The following is a 22,730-nucleotide window of genomic DNA, read 5'->3' on the forward strand; positions in this document are numbered from 1 at the left end:
AAAGGAAGTACAGTTGGGAAAGTGGGGGAAGAGAGAAGATGCTCATCAAGTGTGTGTCTTAAACCTTTTCTATGTGCCAGGCACGTATGTTCCAGGATGTGGCGACAGAGTAAGAATGAGCAGATGAGGTCTCTGCCCCCTGCCGGTGACAATCCATTTGGAGGGGCTAAAAAAAGAGTCAACAAGCAAATACATAGATCTATGGCCGAGAGGGATATACACTATGAAGAAAACACAGCAAGAGGTCAAGTACAGAGGAGAACACTTCTAGCATGCTGTCAGGGAGAGTCTCTGGGAGGAGGGGAAGTTTAAGCTGAAACCTGAAAGCTAGGAGGGAGCAACACTGGGGGAAGTTGGGGGAAACAATATTCCTGGCAGAGGCAAGAGCTAACTTAAAGGCCTGGGGCTGGAATGTGCTGACGCTTTCAAGGACCAGGATGAAGGTGGGGCTGGCTGGTTTGGAGTGAGTGACAAGGAGCGCGATTGATGAGATTGGAGAGGCTCGGGCCAGAGATGGAGGTTTTTTTGTCATGCAGCTGATATCCTGTCCATCCCTCATTGATGTTCTCTGGGTGCTGGACTTTTATTTTACCCATAGCCACTAGTCACACTGGACCAACGTCTGCAGTAAGTGCTTTATCTACATGGTCTTATTTAATGCCCACAATGGGCCTAGGAGGGCTCACTCTGAAAACATTTCTTGATCACTTTCAGTTGATGTCCAGATAAGTTTTCCCAGGAAAACAGCCAGAGCACATGTGCTGCTCACACATCTCCAATGGTGTTGTCTCGGTGAGAGGAATAAAGCCCTAAGAGGATCTCCCCAACCCCAGGGCCCATGCCTGGCGCATCCCGTATTGTGATCAAAGCGTCCTCGGATTAAAGCTGGGTTCGTTGGCTAGTTTCTATTGAGAGCTGACCCGGCTGGTGTGCAGCTTTGATCAACAAGTCACTCAGGTGAAACATAAGAAAAAGCTCAAATCCAATTTTGTGAAGAATCCTCGTGGGAGCTGGGAGGGGTAGGCAGGAGACACTGAAGATTTTCCCATACAAGACTTCAGCTGCTATACTTCCCTCTATCAGTAATTATTCAGTACCTACTGTGTTCCAGGACTGGAAGGAGCCACAGTTTAGTTTTATGTGATTGAGCAGGAGTATGAGCTGAAATCCATGTGCCCTGGCTCCACCAGCTCTGCTTTGGCCCAGGGGGAGGTGGGCACTCTCTTTGCAAATTCTTCCACCTAGAAGGATTGGTTTTCTAATTCACAAAAAGAGAAGTATGTGCTAGTAGAGGATGAAAAATTACAAAGTTCCTCCTTGCTTGGAGCTCACATTGTAGAGAGGGGAACCAAAAATGATACCTGTTCTAAAGAAGATCAAGCAAGAGGAGATAATGGAGGCGTTCTTTGATATTTTAGATCAGCTGGTGAGGGAGGCTCTCTCTAGGAACATTTGACTTGGTTCCTGAATGATGGGCGGGAGAGAACTGTGCAGCAATTTAGAGGAGGAGATTCAATGGCAGAGCCAATTTGCAAAGGCCCTGAGATCATTATTAACTTGGTGTATTTGAAGAATTGTAGCAAGAAGACCAGTGTAACTGGATGAGAAGGAGAGAGGGCAAAAATCTAGAAGTTGGGTCAGATCATAGAGGGCCTCACAGGCTGTGCTAAGGATACTCCTGAGCTTATTCTAACTTGAAGGGAAGTCCTAGGTGGATTCCCAGGAGCAGAGTGAGCCTCATGTTTGTAAAAGGATCACTCTAGCTACTGTTTCTGGCACTGTGCTTGGTGCTGTGGAGGTGCATAAAAGTGTTGCAACACTGTCTTTCCCTCTAGGAACTTCCACTTTTGTCAAAGAGATAGGATGGAAATCCACTAGCATAAACACTGCACATCAACTGCAGTATAAAAAAACCAGGGGGCTATTCAAGTATTATTCACCATAGCCAAAAAGGTGAAAGTAATCCAAAATGTCCCTTCGTGGTTGAACAGATAAACAAAATGTGGTACATGCATACAATGGAATATTATTCAGTCTTAAAAAGAGGTGCAATTCTGACACATACTACAACAGGGGTAAATCTTGCAAACATTGTTGTGTGAAGTAAGCTAGACGCAAAGGACAAATATGTATGATTCCACTTAGAAGGAGTACCTCTAATGGTCACCTTCTTAACAACAGAAAGTAGAATGGTGAGTATTTACCAGGGACTGAGGGAGAGGGGGAATTGGGGAGTTAAGTTTTCCATGGATACAGAGTTTCAGGTTGGGATGATGAAAAAGTTCTAGAGTTGGATAATGGTGATGGTTGCACAACAATGGGAATGTACTTCATGCCACCAAATGTTTAAAATGGTAAATTTTGTTATGCATGTTTTACCACGAAACATTTTTTTAAAAAAAGGTATAGGGCTAGGGTCTAGGGATGGTAGAGTGGGCATTCTAGGCAGAGGTGATATCAAGAGCAAGCCCGGGAGGCAGGAATGTGTGTGTGCTCTGAGGCACTGCATGAAGGCCAGTGGGCTGGGGCACAGCAAAGATGCTAAAGGGTGAGGATTGTTCACCTATGGCCTTGTAGGATCTTGTAGTTTCTTATGGGAATCCAGTGGAAGATGGGAAGCCATGGAGGGATTTGAGCAGAGGAGTGATGCTCTCTGATCTTTGCTAAACCAGGATCATTCTGGCTGCCGCTTTCTTGAACCTGAATTTCACTTGCAAACAAGGATAAGAAAAGCACTTATTACCTCATTAAAAGAAGGTAATGCTTGTCAAGGGTTTAGCATGGTGCCTGGTGTACAGTAAACATTTCAATAGAAGGTAAGCACGACCATGACAAATCCAAGACAGCAGCCCCCCTGAGGAGGAGTTTTGGAGGACTTCATGGAGGAGGTGGCAGTTCAACTAGACATGGAAGTGGACAAGGTTTCCCCCCACATAGATGGAGATGAGGAGAGGGCTTTCTAGGTGAAAGGAACCGCATCATCAACAGCACATAAAGGAAAACAGCCTTTATGCAACTGGTCAGGGCAGAGCAGAGGGAAGAGAATATTTGATCAGCTCTAGCAGGTCACAGAGAGGAGTGTGGCCTCTATAGAGCCTTAGGCTATGACGTTTTGGAGTTTTTGTAGCAGATGTCAAGGTCCGAGCTGATTTCAGAAAATTGAGTCCCCGTGGCCTGCAGCTGGAAGAACTGGGAGGCAGGAGTCACCAGGACGCTGAGCCAAGGCTGGGGCGGAGGGAGGAAGCTGGGCTGGAGACTTAGAAAATCAAGAGGACACAAGTGTAGTTGATCAAAAAGGAAGGCAACCAAAAGGGCGAATGTCTCTCAGCATCAGACAGGAAGCAATTAAGTGAAGAGCACTGACGAGCCACAGGCGTCACCTTCGGGAGTCAGGCACCCCGGCCGCTGGCCACAGCTCCCTGCGCCTAGGCCGGCCAACTTCCTCAGAGCCCTTACTACGATTATAGACACATTCGCTCGCCTAATGTGATTATACGTTTAATGTTTCAGATCCCAGACGTCAGGGCTCGAGTTTGTTTTCACTTCCTCCTGGTACCTGACACAGTTTGCTTAGAAGCTGAACGGGAGATAGGAACTGACAAGAGGTTTCGAGAAAGTGCTCCGTGAGCTGAGTGCCTAGAAGCACTTGTAGTACTGGAGGGCATTCCAACTCCAAGGAGGCTGGACTTGCAGTAAGAAAAGGTCCCGCAGTCTGCAGGGACAACAGACGGGTAGCCGGTGCAAACCGCACTCCCCACTTTACACAGGGCGTTCACACGTACAGCCAGGACCTCAGAGGGAAGAAAACTACGACAGTACCGCGCGCGTACAGCGCAGCTGTGGCCCCACTTCCCGCCTGGGAATGCCGAGGCCCGGGGTGCAAGGGAGGTCCGCGGGTCCTGTGGCCGAGCTTAGAGGGGTGGGAAGCCACAGCCCTGGGGGCTGCAGGCGCTGAGCATCCGGCGGGACTCCAGCACACTCTGCTTATCCCATGGGAGCCCAAAAACTCCCGACTGGAGTCCGGAGCCGAGGTGGCCGGCGGGACTTTGGGGTCCGCGCAAGCGGGTCCCAGCGCGGACCAGTTAGCGCCCAACTCGCCAACTCCCGGACTTTCGCAAAGCTCCCGCGGGCGGGGGAGCAGCGGAGGAGCGGGCCGCACCATTGCGGTCCAAGAGGGGGGAGCGGTCCCCAGAGGGGCCCGCTGAGTCCGGGCGGAGCACGAAGGGCCATGAGAAGGCCGGGGCCCATGGTGCACCATGCTCTGCCACCGATCCCCAGGAGGCCAGGGCAGAGCGCGCGGCTCGGCGGAACTCGTGGGCGTGGGTGTTGGTGGCGACCTCCCCGCGGTGGCGGCGCGGTGGCTGAGCCCGGCTCCCTGGCCGGCGAGCGGCGGAAGTGCCGCGGAGTTGGAGCGGGGCCGGCGCCGCGGCCGCTTCTTCTCGCTGAGCTGCTGCCGCCGCCGGGCGGACGGGCGGACGCGCGGAGCTGTGGGCGGCGCGGCGGGGCCGGCGGGGCGCGGCGGGGCTGACCGGCCCCGATGAGGCGGAAGGAGAAGCGGCTTCTGCAGGCGGTGGCGCTGGTGCTGGCGGCCCTGGTCCTTCTGCCCAACGTGGGGCTCTGGGCGCTGTACCGCGAGCGGCAGCCCGACGGCACCCCCGGGGGAGCCGGGGCAGCGGTGGCCCCGGCGGCTGGACAGGTGAGTCCCTCAGCTGCCATGGAGTTGGGAGCACGCTCTCCTCGAAATCACTTTAACCTTCGGTTCCTTTTTCTGTCGTCGCCTGTCTGTCTCCTCAGAGTCAGCGCCAGAGAAGCCTCTATTCTTCCCATTTTTTTGGATGGGAAAACCGAGGCTCAGAGGAAGACCGGGATTTGTCCACGGCCCTGCTCCATTTAGAAACCGAACCAGAGCTAGAAACCAGGACTTCTGAAGCCCAGTCTGGTGCTTTCTTTCTTACCATAGGTTACCATCCTCCTTGGTGTCCCCTCACCTTTTCCACCCTACCTCTCTCTTGGAGAATCCAGTCAGCATCCCTGTATCCCAGGATGACTCTTCTTTCTGGAGATGCCAGTCCTTCTGTTTGGTGTCTAGGTCTTTTTTTCTCTTTTCCCCTCACCTGCTGATCCTGGTGTTACCTTCTCAGGCCAGCCCCTTTCCTGTTTACCCCTCTGCCCTAAGAGACACCTGGACCTCCCCCCCCTTCCCGTTGTTCAGCCTCCTTCCTTCCCAGCTTTATTTCTTCCGTAGACCCTGTGGATTCCTTGGAGGATGCAAAGATCATGCTTGGAGCTTCAGGACCTGGGGGCTGAGGGTGGTTGTGCTCTGTCTTTGAGGGGCCAGCTGCCTTTGGCTTTCTGAGAATCCAGAAGTGGGGGCTGTGGCAGAAGGAACCCCAAATTTTCCAGGGGCTGTTTGTGGCCAGTTCCCTGAGGATGGAACATGCAGTCCCTGTCCCTTCTCAGAGTACTAAGACCCCTACTGAACTTGTCAGGGTTGATCAGGTGTGGTGTTTCTTGCTGCCAAGACTTGCTCTTGATTGTTTTTGTCTCCTCTAAACTCACCCATGTATGTGTGTGACGAGTACATATAGACTGATAGCCAAGGCTCTATCAGATCCCTCCTGCTCCCAGCTCCTGGCTCAGGTAGTGCCAGTGAGAGTATATATGTTTGGGGTCTTTCACATAGTGGGACATTTCAGGTTTTCTTGTGAGATTTATTCAGTCCCATGGGAAGTGCATAATTTGTGCATCAGGGTTGAACTTGACTGATGGTTGGCAGGACAAGAGAAGAGGCTGACTTTGGATGGTTTTCCTTTCTCTCCGGAAAGGAATCAGAATCAGGCTGCTGTCTGGAGGAGTCTGGCTTCTTGAGTACAGAGGGCTCTTTGCTACAGGGCTGACCAATTTAAGTGCAACCTGTCCAGTATTTGTTGCAAACCATTCTGAAGGGCCTGGTTGATCTTTCTGGTAGATCTTACTGTTTGGAAACTAAGGCCCCAACTCCTTTCTTAACCCCCTGTCAAACCCTGCCAGCTGACTTAGACCCCTCTTCCTTAAATTCTATATCCAGATTGGTTTTTTACTTCATGAAATCTCTTTTTTTCTGTTCCTACCCTGCACCAGCATTAGGGACAGGAGGTCAGGGTTCTGTCCTCAGCTTTACTGTTAACTTGCTGTGTGTGTCCTTGATCACCTCCCATCTCCTCTGAGCCTCCCTTTCTCCATCTGTAAAATGTGGTTATTGGCCGAGCCTTCTGTGATACCATCATTTAGTCAACGTGGAGGATACTGGCCACTTCTCTTTCCTTTCCTGAGGCAGGAGTCCCTTGTGACATCCCTTAGCAGTGGGGGTCTGTACTGGACGCAGCCCCACATCAAGGGGGCTGTATCCTGCCCAAGAGCAAACTCTCCTTTGGAATAGCTGTAGCCAGTTCTAAAATAGCCCTGACATCCTCCTTCTGCCTGGAGAAAGCCCTCGTATTTCATTTGCTGTGGATGCCAGAGACGACCTGATTTTCATTTTCTATAGACCCAGATGTGTAGAGAGAAGGTCAAGGTTAACTGCCAGTTTGGCCTGAGCTTTCAAAGTAAATTATTCACTTGTGCAAGAGGGGATTGATGGAGTAAGGCAGCCTTTGGGGCGGAGAGAGAGGGGAGCAACAGCTGGGCGCTGCTCTGAGCCCTTCACTGAAATGGACAGAGAAGCTCATCTGGGAAGGTCTAGTTCTTGTTCATTTCTTTTTCTCTGGAATATCATGAAAGCAAAAAGGAAGTAGTGGTAAAGGGGCTTGGTGATAGTGGTAGGGGGTGTCAGCTGATGATCCTTGCTTTAAAAAAAAAAATCTGAGGCTCCTGGGAGCAACAGAGTGGAGCTGTTTCCCCAACGATTTGCTCTTGTAGATGCTATAGGATTCAGCATTCATCTGCTGCCTTTCAGGAACACTCTGCCAAATTTCCACACAGCTCCTTTTTGTTTCACTCTCCTGCAGATGCACAGCACCAGGCTTGGCCCCCGGTCCTTGTTTGAATGTCAGCCTGGCCTCGAGGGAGGAGGCTGACTTCTCAAAGCGCTGGTGTTCCGTCCCTCATCCCAGTGCACTGGGACGTGCACATCAGGCTGCGATCTGGGGACTCTGGCATCTCGAGCACACAGAGCTGCCGTCGACCCGGCTGACCAGTTCTGAGCTCAGCTTGTCATTCTTGTAATTGCTGAGAATTATCCCAGAGCTCCTCATTGATCTTTTGAGTAGAAATAACTGCAGAGGCTCTAGGGGGGACGTCAGATGACAGGACTTTATCCAAATGAAAACTATATTCCTTGTGGGTTTGAGAGAAGTTTCCTTGTGGCTTTGAGAGAAGGGTAGCATACTTGCTGTTTGAGTAGTCCTTTAACTCCTTGATTTCTCCACTGGACTAAAGAATATAGGATTTCAAATTCAGAACCTAAGTCTTTGTAATTCACGCTAGCTCATCCTGGGTGTACCGCTGGAGCTGGGTCAGGCAGCTGATTTGTAAAGGACACATAATGCATCTAGGATTTGAGCACTCATCTGGTCAGACAGCTGGCTTCTTGGAAAGTCGCAAAACCAAGTAAGAAAAGCCAATCTTGAAGCCATCTTCATTTTAATTCGGGGGTGCCACTCATTCCTGGTCCCAATCTGCTTAACATCTTGGTTTAATTCTGTGGTCTGTTTCATATTCTAGGCTCGGGAACAGGCTATTAAAAACCTGTGCTAAAGAAACGTGATGCAGTCCCTCCCAATTTCTGAGCCATAATCTCTCGTGAAAAATGACTTCATTGGATAATAGCAAGTGTGGAAATAGAAATTGGTGGGATAATGGAATACCAATGACTTTGATTTTCAAATGTCAATAGTTTTTCTCACTGTGTCAGACCTGAACTTTATTCTTAGAACATCCAGAAATCAATACTTAACTCTCCTCCCATTTTTTAGTCTTCTTGGTGGCAGAGCCTCACCCATCAGAAAGTGAAGTACCATGGAAATGCAGCCTTGGAATGATTTCTTTAATTTTTCCACAGAGGGGGTGGGATCCTTTAGATTACTAATCACTTCTCTGTCTCCACGCCCAGCTGAAATCTGATGCCGATGGAGAAGAGTTGTTGATTTACCTGCACAGATCTGACTTCATTCTTTTCTCATCCCAGTCTTGCCATCTCCTGGGGGAGGCCAATCCTGGAAGGTCTGGGAACAGGACTGTGTTTCAGTTCACTCTTTTGCCTTGAACTCATGGTATGACCTCAGGGAAGTGGTGTAACCTCTCTGGGCCTTAGATTCTCCATCTGTGAGGTAAGCGCTCAGATTCAGAATGAAAAGGTTAATGTGTATCATAAGTGCTTCCGCTCTCCCGGCCAGCAACTGCATTGCTAATTGGTCTCTTTCCCACAAAGGCCAGACTTGACCTCAGACTCTTTCTCTACACTGCTACTTAAGGGGAGTCCGTGGCATGTTGCATCTCACTTGCAGTGTAGGGAATAGATACTTTGTTAGGACTTTTCCAACTCCAGCACCTTGGGGTTTGTTCAGGAGCTTGTATTGGAAAGGCCTGGATAGTTGAAGTGTGTTTATTTATTTATTTAGTCTTTTTAGGGCCGCATCTGAGGCATATGGAAGGCTAGGGGTCGAATCAAAGCTGCAGCTGCCCAGCCTATGTCACAGCTACAGCAACACCAGATCTGAGCCGCATCTGTGACCTACACCAGAGCTCACAGCAATGCCAGATCCTTAATCCACTGAGTGAGGCCAGCGATTGGACCCGAAGTCCTCATGGATACTAGTCGGGTTCGTTGCCACTTAGCCACAATGAGAACTCCCAGAAGTGTGTTTAAACAGGCCTCTGTATCTACCTTGTGATGAGACCTCTATTTAGAGAGGTGTTCGTACTGCAGTGCCTTCTTCTAGGTCTAAGGATGTTCAGCCTTTAATCTGTTGGCTCCAGTGACACGATAACAAATAATAGAATCGGAAATGAGAAAGCAAAGGCCCATTTAAAGGATAACCATCTCACTTGCTAATTGTACCTTGTCCGTGGTCAGCTCTTACACAGAGAGGGCATCAGGATCTCATCACTAAAAAGCACCCTGAGGCAAACTTGGCAGCCAGAAGCGTGTCCAGTGGCGGCTAAAAGCTCATGATGGTGTCTGCAGTAGGCTCTGTATTTTGCATATATCTGACCATATCCCATATGTGTGTCAGTGCCAGTAAAGGAAGAGCTGATGCCCCCAGGGAGGATTTAAATAAGAATCTTGCTTCCCAGAGAACTGCTGTCCACATGCACAGCGGGGTGGGGAAATGAGGTCGCCTGTACCTGCCCGAGTTCCTGTGGCTGAGGAGTGTATCACTTCTTCCTCTCCCGGGAATGTCTTAGAGTAGGAACCACATCCTCTTCTAGCAAATAGCATAAGCCTTGGTACTTGGAAGACAGTCAGAAGGTGTTTGGTGAGTGATCCATATGTGTCAGAGCGGGAAGGGTGCTTGAGAAGTCATCTAAGTCCAAGCCCCTCATATAGTAGTTATGGAAAGTGAGGCTTAGGTGAGGGGAGATGAATTCTCAGAGGGTTGCAGACTCAAGCGCAGTTTCTCCAAGTTCTTGCTCTGGTTCATCACAGTGTATCCCCCTGCCCCCATATTCTAATATTTGACCCTTCTTATGGTTGTATCCCTCAAGAGCCAAGATGATCCCGTCAGGTTTTGGAGCCCAGTATTTATCAAGACCGATTATCTGCTGGAACTTATCAGGCTTTTTTGCACATCTATTTTTGTCAATTTACTTCCTGAATTTTTATCAGTTTTATGGCAAGTAAAATGGATTCCATTTTAAGGTGGCAATGGAATCCAGCAGGGGAATAGAGGAATTAAAAGGATGCATCACATGTGGCACCATTACTGTCCCCCACTTGCTCCTGGTGGCAGACAGAGCCCATCTGAGTTTAAGAGCCATCTCAGGTTCTGCCAGTTGCAGTTAACAGAATGAATTACGCCACATGCGGTGAAATGAGTAAGAGACTATATTAGCTCCTGTAATTGCAATGGACTTCAGATGTGTTACAATCCAGAGGTTCGTGTGATAGATTGAGCCCCAAGGCAGGAAAAAAAGGGTTGTAGCTCTTTCTGACCTCATAGTCACACCCAGAGGAGCAAGTCTATCTCTTTTGGTAGCTTCTTTATAAGAGAGAGGAAACTTCTTTCCTATAAACTCTAGCAAGCCTTCTTAGGTGTTATTGGGCCAATTTGGAGCAGATGTGCTCTCTGAACCACGAAAACTTGTCAGGAGGATGAGCTATGCTGATTTGACCCACCCCACCCTGGAGCTAGGGGTGGGGTCAGGCCTTCCAAATTGTGGAGCAGCTTCCCAGAGAAAAATCTGGATGCTCTTGTGGGAAGCAGGGGAAATGAAACCTAGGGATGAAGCCAACAAATAGCTGCTCCGGAATCCTGCTGACTCCGTGTCCCAGGCAGTCGCTGTGGGGGCATCAGATCTGTCCTGGAGACAAAACCTCTTTGCCACCCTGTACTCTGTGGGCCTCAGGGTTCTCCTGGGAAAGCTCAGGCACGAAGGCTTCCAGCACAGAGTAAGGAGAGGGTTAAGATGAAGAGCAGATAAAAGCTGCTTTTATTGAATCTCACTTATGAGTTTTGCTGCCACCTTCCTTTCCCCTTACAGGCGTCCTGTGAGCTGCCCCTCTCCCTCCCGCCCCCACTCCCACACATTAAAAGGCAGTTCATTGAAAAATTTTCTCAAGCTGAAAAAGAACTTCTGTCTCTTCAGCTTCGACTTTTTTCCTGCCTGGCCCTTCTTAGCTGGAGGAGGCGGAGTGTTCATACTTTGGAAGCTAGAGGAAGCTAAACAATTCCACTTGCTGTGGTGGGTGGGTGTGTATTTATGAGTGTGTAGCTTTCTCTCCATGTGTCTCTCTTCTCCCTTTTCTTATCTTTGGATGGTTCCTGTTTGCTGCCCTCTGCTGAGTATAGATAGGAGAAGGAAGGGAGAAAAGCAGGCCCATTTCTTCTTTCCCTTTGGTTTTGAGAGAATTCTGAGCTTCAGATGCTGAAATAGTCTTTGGTTTTCTCAGATGATATAAGCCGCAGTATGAAATGACACAAGAAAGATGATCATGAAAAGGATCATGTTAACGATAGTAATAGCAGCTGCCATTTACTTATCATTTATGCTGCCAGGCTTTGGACTAATAAGCCCTTTACCTGCATGTCCTGTTAAATACTCACAATTATAAACAGGTGGGAACCCGAGGGCGATAGGGCTCACAGGTGCGGGTACTTGCCCAGGGATGCTCAGCCTGTGGTTGTGGAGCTGGTGTTCTAGCCTGGGAGTCTCTGACCCAACGCCTCGGCAGGACAAAGCCCTGCATCCCCCCGCCCCCCCACCTCTTCTCCTCTCCTGCAGGGCCAGCGTGGCAACCCTGATGATGTCTGTGCAGAGGGGAGAGACCATTACTCTTAAGACTGAACTTCCTCAGTGGCCGATGAAGAGCCCACAAGGTTACTCGGTGACCTTGAAGAGGAACCTCTGCCCTACCTGCTGCTGAAGCCCCCCTTGGCAAAGGGGCTCCTCAGTCCCCCTAGATTGACACCCTGTGGGGCAGCATGTGGGGCTCTAGCTTTGGAGCTGCACTGCCCGACTCCAATGCCTAGCCTTGGGCACTGTCCCTTGACCTCCATGCAGGAATTCCTGGCCTGTAAAAGGAGGATAATGTTAACTATACTGAGGTGGGGGGTGAGTTCTGAAGACTGGATGTGTCGCTGGGGGTGGAGCCCTGAGCATGAGGCTTGGTCCAGAAGGGGTCAGGGAGTGGTGGGGCAGCTCCTGGGCCATGCCTGGCTTCGAGGAGGCATCTGTTCTTCTGGCCTCCCTGGGGCAGAGGTAGGGAGGGATGCCTGTGTCATCATTGCTCTTTGGTAGGTGGGTGGCCTCGTGGCACAGGCTTTGGCAGCAGAGAAGGACCAGACATGTCTCATTATTAGGGGTGGAGGAGGGGTGCACATGTAGGCTGCTCTTTGTACCCCACTCCCTGACTCTTTGGATCTGAAGCAGTCATTGGGGTGCCCAGCCATTTCCTCCCCTGGGAGAGAACCCAGACCCTCTGCGTCCTTCTAGGCAATATTCTTTGATTCCTCCAGGAAGTGTTCTTCGGTCACTCCAGCCCCCAGGGGTCGCTCACCCACCTTAGTTCCCCTGCTCCTTGGCCTTCTCCTCTGCCCACTTAGACCAGGAAGTGGTCTTCCTGCCAGTCCAGGAAGGTGTGGACTTGTGTTTCTGCTTCGTCCCTCCCTGCCTCTGTCCTTGTGTCCGTGCGTGCGTGTGAGCCTCTGGGCCTCCACACGTGCTGCTCCCTTGCTGCTGACACCTTTCTCCCTGCCACCTTGCCCCTAAGCCTGACTCACCCCTGCTGGGGGAGCCTTATGGGAATGTATCATGCACTGTAGTCATCATTTTTGACCTGTCCATGCAGGAGCAAACCTCGATCTCATCACCCTCTCTTAATTGTCCGAAGTATTTGCTGAGGGAATGAAGAAGCAGGCGAATGAGTGAGTGACTGATAAGTGGGTTCTTGGTGACTCCTGGCCCGGTGCAGGAAGTCTGGAATCCATCTTGTGGAATCTCAGGGTGCTTCAGCATCTTTCAGGAGCCTGTTATCAGGGATCCACCATGGAGACTGCTTGAGTCTAGGGTGGCCACCTGTCCAGCAAATCCTACTGAGTGCAGCAGGTAACTCTTCTCTCCGCCCACCTCCCTGCTTGTCAGCACCCCAGGAGGCAGATGTCGCCTTCTCCAGGTGCACCCTCCAGGAGCATTTTGCACACCTATTCCTGGGGAGTGCTTTTATTTGCAGTTTCCCCGAGTTGCAAGCCAGCCGTCCCCAGGGGAACACTGTGGTGCCTGTTAGTAGTGGCACCATATCAAATGTAAACAGCTCAGAATCCGGGATTGGTATCTGAGTTGGGCAGTGCACTTTGCAAATCCCTCTGCAGTGGGCCCCAGGGACTCTCTGGGGCTCAGCAGCTTTGTTTTCTGCTGGCACATGTGAGCTGTTGCCTTTCCAGGCTGGGTGCTCTGCCTTCCTGCTGTGGGGACAAGGGTGAGGTGCCTGGAAGTGTGTGTGGAGGTGCTGCACTAGGGCCTTCTTGGGAAGGGGTTACATTAGGAAAACCCTGCGAGCTTTTCCCTTGAGCTGGACCGAGTGTGCAACTGACAGCCAGCACCCCCGGTTCCCAGGCCCAGCTCTGCCTTCTCCTAAAATGGGCACCATCAGCACTCTTTCATCGTGTTGTAGTGATGTTTATGTCCCACTAAAGATGAGACAACTAAGAGGCAGAGAGGATCCATGACATATCCAGGGCCACACAGCTGGGAGGTAATGGGAACAGGACTCCAGCCCAGGGGTCTCCCTCCAGCAGACCAGAGCTCACAGCCCTAGGCCTCCTCCTACTGCCTTACCACCCACTGGCCCTGACCTTGGGTGAGTGCACCCTCTTCCCTGGATGGGAGGAGGCCACAGCGGGAGGATATTGCTGAGGCCCTCAGGAGCCTGATTCTTGTATCCATTGTGCTGGTTCTGGAAAGCTCTTCCACGAGCCAAATGCTCCAGCCAGGATTCTAGCAGGCCCCACAGGCCACCTGGGGGCCTCCTAAGAGCCCAGTTAACCACAGTTGTGCGTTTGGGTGGGTCTCCCACTGGTTACACTTGTTGGCCTCCTGGAGGAGGTGTTGCTGAGCAGAGGAGGCTGGTGGGACATGGGAGGAAAGAGGTTTCTTAAAGGGAACAGGTTGGAAACATCTGGCAGGGGAGTGTGTGTGAAAATTACTTCCTGCTGCTCAAGCACATTGTATGTGCTCAACTGAAAACTGTTATTCTGCATGTTTCCTCCTGAGTATTGATCAGAGTCAGCTGCTGACAGTTAAAATGTGTATGTGTGCTCATCTATTTATGAAATAACCAGTTTCTAAATTTGGCATCCAACTTCAGTGAAAAGTTAGTGACTCTTTTGGGGGCACCAGGGGCTATAATTTGAATTCCTGGTAATTTTGTTGATAATAAACCTTAATGTTATCTTCCTGCAGAGGAGTTCTTTCATTATTTTATTTGACCTATGTATTACTTAAAACAAAAACAAAAACAAAAAACCTTATATGTGTACCTTAAATGGAGATTGCAGCTGGCAACCTGTGGACTGTATGTAGCCCAGAACTATGTTTTGTGTGGTTTACCCACTGTGGGCCCATAGATGATTGGGTGTCTCTTTTAAAATATTGGTAAGTTGTCAGTACCTAAACAATGGAACCTAAACATTGAAATATTTCACATTTATTTATTTTTTGGCCATGCCTGAGGCATGCAGAAGTTCCTGGGCCAGGGATCGAGCCCATGCCGCATCTGTTATCAGAGCCACAGCAGTGACAATGCCAGATCCTTAACCTGCTGAGCCACGAGGGAACTGTGGACTATTTCACATTTTAAAAAATTATCTTTTCTGGCTTTTGGGGAAAAAATGGAACAGTTCAGCAGCTGGGCCTGGGTTATAGCATCGCAAAACATGACTGGATCTGGGTAGCAGCCTGGCAACCTGCGGAGTCTAGAGACAGACTCCGGCTCTTCAGTTGGCCATGGCCCCTGCCGCATCCTGTGGTCTCAAACTTGGGTTCCTCACCTTCCCATGTAACTGCTGGCCTGTGGGGACACTTGGGAGCTTTGCTTTATAACCCATGTCCAGTTTGTTCTCTTCATCTCATGATGGAGGCAGAGTGGGGTTTATGGCCCGCACTTTACGGATGGGACAACTGAGGTTGGAAGAGCATAAATGACATTGACTAGTTACAGAGCCAGTGAGCTGAGGCTAGTCCTTCTGACTATAAGCCTAATGGACTTTGCAGTGGGGGAAAAAAGTGGAAATAGAAAGTAGAAGCCGTAGGCTCTTGAACAGATTCACTGAAGTTTGTATCTGGATGAGTTTTGCTCTGTCTGAGCCTGCAAACCTTTGCCTTGCCTCTCTGTCTCTGGGGATTCTGAATTGAGGGCCACCCTAATATAGTTTGTTCTAGCTGTGTCAGGGGCTGCTGCAGGTTTGTTAGAAATGATGTGAGCACAGAGTCTTCTTTGTTTTCTGCCTGTGCCTCTTGGCAAGTTGGGGAACCCCAGTATGTACATTCTTGTTATCGGGGAGTGTTAGAAGTCTGTGAAATGAGAGGAAAGACGGCTTTCCCAGCAGAAATGGCACATGCCTGTGGCAGCGGGTGTTAGAGGCATCCGGAGGCATTTCTGGAAAAGAGCCTGTGTGAGGCAGTTCAGGCACACAGCTACCCAGGTCTCTGAGTCCAGGGCAGGGCAGGCGTGGCTGCGGCTCTGTCTCCCACCTCAGGACCCTTCCCTTAGAAGTTCCAGGTGGCTCCGGGTGTGGCAGCGGGACGTGGGGATGGGCCACAGTCGGTGTGGCACCCGGTCCCGGGCTGAGAGTTCCGTCTCTCTTTGCACACTGGCTCCACAGTGGTAGCAGTAATCACCATTAATCGTTGCACTCTTGCCGAACACTGCGTTCTGTGCCCATTACATTTCTGCATGTTGCAAGCGCTCTTACTGTGGTTGTTTTGGAGGTGGGAGAAATGGGGCTGGGGAATGTTAAGTAACTTCTCAGGTCTGCCGAGGAAGCAGGTGGGAGGACTCAGATTTCTCAAAACTTGCTTCACTGACTCTTAACTACGATGTTTTATTGACGCCTGAAGCAAGTCATTTAACCTCCCTTGGCCTCCACGTCCTCACCTTCAAAGTGGGGATTCTGCTTTCCGGGCATATGAGCAGAGTGTGGGGAAGAGGGCCGTGTCGACTTTCAGGCCTGGAACTCCTCCTGCCCTCCTCACTTCGGGGAGTGGTCAGGTCTTGCCATCTGGTGTGTTAGTCTGCCCACTGGGGAGGGCAGGGCTCCACCGCGTGGGGTGGCAGGGTCTTCCCTGCTGAGTCAGCCCAGTGGGTCTGGTGCACACCTCCTGGGCCTGGAGCCTGGCTGGGCTGCTGCTCTTTCCTGCCCCTGGCAGCGGGAGAGGCAGCGTGAGCCCTGCCAGGGAACAATGGGGCACATTAAGGAGGCTGCCAGGTGCCAAGCCAGAGGTATTAAAGGGACATTTGATTAGTTTTAACCCTAGTTGTTGAGTTTTTACTCTCTCTTTTTTTCTCCCTTATGTGGGTGGGGGTGGAGTGGTGTGGGAAGCCTGGGTGTGGACTTCCTCCCTCTGGTTCGTGTGGGCTGTCTTTGGCATTGGCTGTGAGTACTCCTCTTTCAGGCCTGAGTCTCACCCTCTCTTCTCTCTGTGTTTCTCTCTCTCCCTCTACCCCCATCCCCTCCCCAGCCATCTCTGTGCTGTGTGTGTCTCTCAGCAAGTATGATGAGACATGAGACTGAAGAAGCCATCAGCCCACCACTGTGAAATCCACAGTGCTAAGGGGCAGTCTTTCATCGTGTCCCATCTCCCCCAAATGGCCAGCCATCTTTGGTTTGAACGTCTCCAGTGATGGGGAAGTCACTTCCTTTAGCTGAGCAGGGTCCTGGGTAATCTGCTGTGGCCTAGAGGATTTCTTGTGGGTCTGCTAACCACCTTTAGGCTCCTTTCAAGTCTTTCCTTTCTCAGAAGGGGTCTTCCTGTTAGAATTAATCTCTATCTCTTGGAAAAGCTCATAGAACTTAATTTGTACAACTTTAGTGGCAACAAATACTGTAGTGCTATTTCGTCGTTTCTCTAGGCAGAGAGAAGTATTGTTGGAGGTGCTTTCCCAGCAAGACAGCCCCCTTGGTGGGCTTCCAGCTGCACAGAAGGGTCCCAGAGAGCTGCCATGTGGATCTAGACTTCCTCCTGTCTCTGGAAGCCACTCTGCCCCGCCCCCCAAATGTGGCCAGTGTAGTTTATGTATTCTTATAGTCCAGAGACTGTTTTAGTCCTTATGGGCCACATGGTCTCTGCCACAGCTCCTCAGCCCTGCCATTGTAGTGTGAAAGCAGCCAGAGACGATATATAAACGGAAGGGCCAGTAATTGCTTTGTGCCAATAAAACTTGACATGCAAAATCAGGCAGCAGACTGGGTGGCAGGTCCTGGTTTGTTCACCCTTGTTCTGGTCTCTTCCTGGTGAAGGAAATGCCTTCAGTTGCTGGGTGACCTTGGGCGGGTCACCAAGGACGGCATCTCCCATTAAATGGATGAATGGACTGTTATGGGTTGAATCATGTCCCCCCAAAGATATGTTGAAGTTCTAACCCCCAGCGCCTCAGAGTGTGACCTTATTTGGAATTAGGGTCATGTAGATGTATTTGGTTAAGGTGAGGTCATGCTGGAGTAGCATGGTCTCATGTGACTTAATCTCATATGATTGACTGGTGTCCTTACGGAGAGATACAGAGGGAAGGCTCCCATGTGAAGACTGAGGGAGGGATGGGAGCTGTGCTGCCATAAACCAGGGAGGCGTGGGACTTCCAGCAGCTGGAAGGGGCAAGGACACATCCTTCCCCAGAGGCTCTGGAGGAAGCCTGGCCTTGCCAGCACCTTGATTCCAGTACCTTGATTTTGAACGTTATAGCTTCCTGAACTGTGAGGCAGTAAATTTGTTTTTTCTTCTTCTTCTTTTTTTTTTTTTTTTTTTTTTTTTGTGTTTTTAGGGCCAGACCTGTGGCGCTAGGAGGTTTTAAGGCTAGGAGTCAAATTGGAGCTGTAGCCACCAGTCTACACCACAGCCAGCTACAGCAACGCCAGATCCAAGCTGTGTCTGCAGCCTGCTCATAGCAACACAGGATCCTTAACCCACTGAGCGAGGCCAGGAATCAAACCTGCGTCCTCATGGATACTAATCAGATTCGTTTGCAGTGAACCACAAGGGGAACACTGTAAATTTCTTTTTTAAGCTATCTGGCAGCCCTACTAAGCCACTACATCGGCCATTTTCCCTTTTCTGATCGGATTGTTTTATGTGTGTGCATGGGTGTGTTTGTGTGTTGTGTTTGGGTGGACAAGTCTTTGCAAAGGCAGGGATAACTGTCTTAATCTTTCTTGGCTACTTCAGTTCCTTTTTAATTCATGGGAAAAATCCTCTCTTCCTATGAGGATTAGCAGATTACCTTGCATGAATATATTGTTTAACCAAAGCTGTTCTCCTTGTTAAGAGACCAACCTCTTTACATTTCTTTTTTTAAAACTTACCCATTAGCCTCGAATACCATTATGAGTAAACATATGGTACATAACAGCCTTTTACTTAACTGTGTTGTCTTTTGAGTGTCAACCATTTATTTTTCTTCTGGGTCCCAACTCAGTTGATTTGGAGGGTTATTACTGTGTGTTGGGTACAGAAGACAGCCCCTGCCTCCAGAGCACTCCTAGTCTGCAGGGGACATAGTCAAGTTTGCAGTGATGGTGCACAGGGCAGAGCAGCCTTGGTTCTGTGGGAGGGGAGAGCCAGGCATTGTGGGGTGCCCTGAGGAGGAGGTCAGGAAGGGCTTCTGAAAGAAGGTGACTTATAAGGTGGCTCTGTGGAAGGTTAGGAATTTAGCAAAGTGTGCATATTAGGATGGAGGTCTCTCAGGTAGCAGAAAGGGGGGAACTTAGTCTAGAATGGAGTAAGCTAGAGTTACTGAACCTTCAGATGCTCTTACAGAGTAACTGCAGGAAGTGAGGGCTGCGTCACAGGGGCTCTGATTGGGCAGCCAGGAGGCTTGGCCTCAGGCCACGTGGAAGCCAGGAATAGAGTTTTTACCAAAGATGGCCTGATCCGAGGTGTGTCTCAGAAAGGTGGATATGACAGTGCTGGAGGCACTGGAGACCAGGGCGCCAGACTGGAGGCTGTGGGAGTGGAGGGAGAATGAATCCGCCCATTCCCCCATTACACCATACTGTGGTCTAGATACCGTGCCAGGCAGTGAGGCCACCGAGATGTGTAACTAGCAGCCTCTGAGCTTTAGACACTCATGAAGGTCACTTCTCTTCAGGCCCCTTCGGCCAGATGAAGCATCTTTATTGTTCTTCATCTTCACAGCAGCCCAAAGGCAAACATGCTATAAATGTCTCCATCTTACAGGTGAGAGCCCTCAGCACCAGAGAGAGGAAATGTTGCACCCAAGGTCACACAGCTGGTCCCTGATGGAGCTGTGCTGGCCTGCAGTGTCCTGAGCCTCCGATGCTTGGCTCCACACATTGACCAGTTCACTCAGGCCGCAGCGGGGTCTCTGTCTGGCAGCTGCAGGTGCAGGGTTATATGTGAGCACATAGAAGAGTCCGCTACCCCAGGTGGGCAGGGTGGGTGGCACAGAAAAGGCTTCCTCAAGGAGGAACTTCTGCTCTAAGTCTCTGAAGGCAAGTGAGATGGTTTAGCCAGGCGGGGGCAGGGCAGGGGTGGGGAGAGGAGCACAGGGCTTCCCGGCACAGGGGAAGCACAGTCAAAAGCCCAGAGTGGGGAAGTCCTGTGGTTTTCGGTGTGTGCCAGGTCTCTCAAGGTCAGTGTGGCTGGCCTCTGAAAAGTAAAGCCAGACATGGGCCTGGGAGACACTGGAATGCTGGTGAGATCAGATCCCTGGGCTGCACTCCATCCCTTGGTTCCCAGAGACATGAAGGGTGTCAGGCAGAGAGGTCCTGTGACCAGATTTGTTCTCTGATGGGTCCTAGAGGTCAAATAGAAGAAGACCTAGAAAGTTATTTTGTCAACTGCATGTAAGGCCAGGTTGGGCAGAGGAGCTCTCAAGACAGCACTTGCGGGGCCCGAGCACTCCAAGCAGGGCTGTGACCCAGAAAGGTGTTGAGTTGGCTTTTGGGTCTGCAGTTCTACTTGATCCAGCGTGTCATTTATCCAGCAGATTTTGACTGAATCCTGAATGTACCCAGGCAGGCTCTCTGCTAAGCACTTAACATTCTAGGAGGAAAGGACATGGTCTCTGCCCTCATGGACTTGCTGGACTGCCCAGCAGATAATTCCAGGGCACTGGGATGTGAGCAGCTGGTGGGGTGGGCACAGTTCCCCGAGAGCAGGGTGGGGGCTGTACCGTAGCTGTTGAGCCCATCTCCCCGGTCCCCCTCTCTCCTTGTCTCCTCCTCCACCCCAGGCTTCTAAGGCCACAGGTTTGCCTGGGTTTGAATCCCAGCTCTGCTCTTTACTAGCTGTGTGACCTGGGGAAGGTTACCGAATCTCCCTTTCCTCTGTTTTAAGATGCGCACAATAGGAGTTCCCGTCATGGCGCAGTGGAAATGAATCTGACTAGGAACCATGAGGTTGCTGGATCGATATCTGGCCTTGCTCAGTGGGTTAAGGATCTGGCGTTGCCGTGAGCTGTGATGTAGGTCGTAGATGTGGCTCAGATCCCGCGTTGCTTTGGCTCTGACTCTGATTAGACCCCCTAGCCTGGGAATTTCCATTTGCCGCGGGTGCAGCCCTTAAAAGACAGAAAAAAAAGACCAAAAAAAAAAAAAAAGGTGGGCACAATAGTGATACCTACCTCACAGCATAGTTACCAGGGTGACATGAATTCACATACACAAAGCACTTGGAATAGTGCCTGACAGGTAAAAATGGGTTCATAGATGCTGTTATTATATCAGGTCCAGCATCCCTAAGCCTGACCCTTCTGTATGAGGTACATTGTAGGATTCAGAATTTTGTTAGTCCGGGATCAATCAGGAGAAAGAAACCACTCAGTAACCTGAACACGGAACATTTCATACAAAGAATTATTACCTGTGACAGGAGATTGAGTTATCGAAGGATTGGCTGTCATGAAGTAAAGAGAGCTCTAAGTATGTTTTAAAGAATGTGGGAATAGCAGATACAGGGGCAGCCACTGGCCCTCCAGCAGAGAAGAGCACCAGGGAGCATACCCCCTCTCCCAGTGTGAGAATTCCTGGGGAAGAGCCCACTCCTGGGCTGATAGTGGGCTCTAGAAGAGGCCCTCCCATCCCCCTCCTGCCTAAGGCTGAGATCTTGACTTTGTCTCGAGGGAACAGCTCTGCTTAGTGAATGGCAGAGAAGCAGCACTGGGGCCACACCAATGAACTGTGCTGGGGAGAGCTGTTCATGGTGGGGTAAGGACTTCTTGGTGAGGTGCCTCAAGGAACACATTCAGCTATAAAACCACTCAAGGGGGTAGGTCTTGGGGGAAGCTTCTGGCAACTGAATGTTGCTGGTCCCTCAAGCTGGATGACGGAGTAGGTGTGCTTTGCTGCCGGATCCTGGGCTGGTGAAGCCATCCAGGCTTCCTGCCTGGCGGATACACCAGCACCAGGATGAAGAAATATGAAAAAACCCCCTTCCTCCTGCAAAGCTTTCCAGCATCTACTGGTCGCTGTTGACATCATGTTATCTGGCAAGGGAAAAATGTTTAAAGGGCCCAGATCCGTGTTCACACAGCAGTCAGAGAAGGTGGATTTGAAGTTGAGAGGCAGTGAGTAGCACAAGGATCTTGGTGATTTAGGAAAATTAGTACACTGCGCATATTCCACATACTGCCCCAGCAGGGTCTGTGGTTGCTCCCTGTAATCATGACACATTATTTTTTTCTGTGGCCAAAATGTAAGACTCTTCACAGTAAGTGAATAAATGAAGACCGTTAAGTAGCCTCATGTCCATTCGGGTCAGGCTTTGTCACTAAATAAGTATTAAAAAAAGCTTTTGGATTCTGAAATCCACGCTAAAGGATTGTTTACTCATATTGTTTTCATTACCTTTCTCCACACAGCAGCCAGAGAGGTCTTTTGGAAATGTAAATTGTGTCACTGGCTCGCCTGGGGACCCATCAGTGGCTTCCTGTAGTTCTGAGATTGAAGCTAACCTCCACTCCAGGCCACTCCCTACACTGCCCCCACCTCCATCCCTGCCCTCCGGTCTTCTGACCTTGAACAAGCCATGTGTTCTGCACAGAGCCTTTCCATAGCTCATTCTCACCGCCTGGATTCTCTTCTAGCTACCTCATCACACACACACATGTGTACGCATGCATCCACACAAACAATCTGGTTAACGCTGCCTCATCCTTTAATCTCAGCACAGGTCTCAGTTTGTGGTTACACAAACTTATATTAATTAACTTACAATTAATGTGAATTTTTTTTATTAATATGTCTCCCTTCTAAACTGTAAGTGCCTTGGCGACAGTGGCTGTGTCTGTTTTCCCCCTCATTATTTTATCCCCAGTACTTACCACAGTGCCTGGCATATGACATATTTGATCAGGGAGAAAATGAATCAACAGTCTTGGATTGGATCCTGAGCCACATAAAAAATTAGCATAAAGGACATAGGATCAATTGGCAAAATTTGGATATAGACTGTAGATTAGATAATAATGTTGTGTCACTCTCACCTTTCCTGATTTTGATGACCTTATATTTGGGAGATATACTGGATAATTTAGCAATAAAGGATTATTATATTTTCAATTTTCTTTCAGATGTTTCAGAAGAAAATTATAGATACAGGTAGATGGGGCAGACAAAGATACCACTAATGTGGAAAATGGTGACTGCAAACCTGGATGAAAGATTCATTGGGCTTTTCTTACATCTTCTTTGTAAGTTTGAAATTATTCCACAGCACAAAGTTTTTAAAAATTTGGTGAAAAAAATAAATGAATGGGAGTTCCTGTCGTGGCGCAGCAGAAGTGAATCCAACTAGGAACCATGAGGTTGCAAGTTCGATCCTTGGCCTTGCTCAGTGGGTTAAGGATCTGGCGTTGCCAC

At 49.9% G+C, this 22,730-nt stretch overlaps 1 protein-coding gene across 1 annotated transcript in view; it reads left to right on the top strand.

Moving 5' to 3' along the window:
• The first annotated feature begins 4,395 nt into the window (after positions 1 to 4,395).
• GALNT10 (polypeptide N-acetylgalactosaminyltransferase 10) overlaps positions 4,396 to 22,730 on the top strand; it is a 234,020-nt gene continuing 215,685 nt past the window's right edge. The window contains exon 1 of the mRNA XM_047772930.1: positions 4,396 to 4,696. Within this exon, the coding sequence (XP_047628886.1) occupies positions 4,538 to 4,696 (159 nt within the window). The 5' untranslated portion in view covers positions 4,396 to 4,537. The remainder of the gene's footprint in view (positions 4,697 to 22,730) is intronic.

This window comes from Phacochoerus africanus, chromosome 1 (genome assembly GCF_016906955.1).
Source record: "Phacochoerus africanus isolate WHEZ1 chromosome 1, ROS_Pafr_v1, whole genome shotgun sequence".
NCBI classification, from domain to species: domain Eukaryota; kingdom Metazoa; phylum Chordata; class Mammalia; order Artiodactyla; family Suidae; genus Phacochoerus; species Phacochoerus africanus.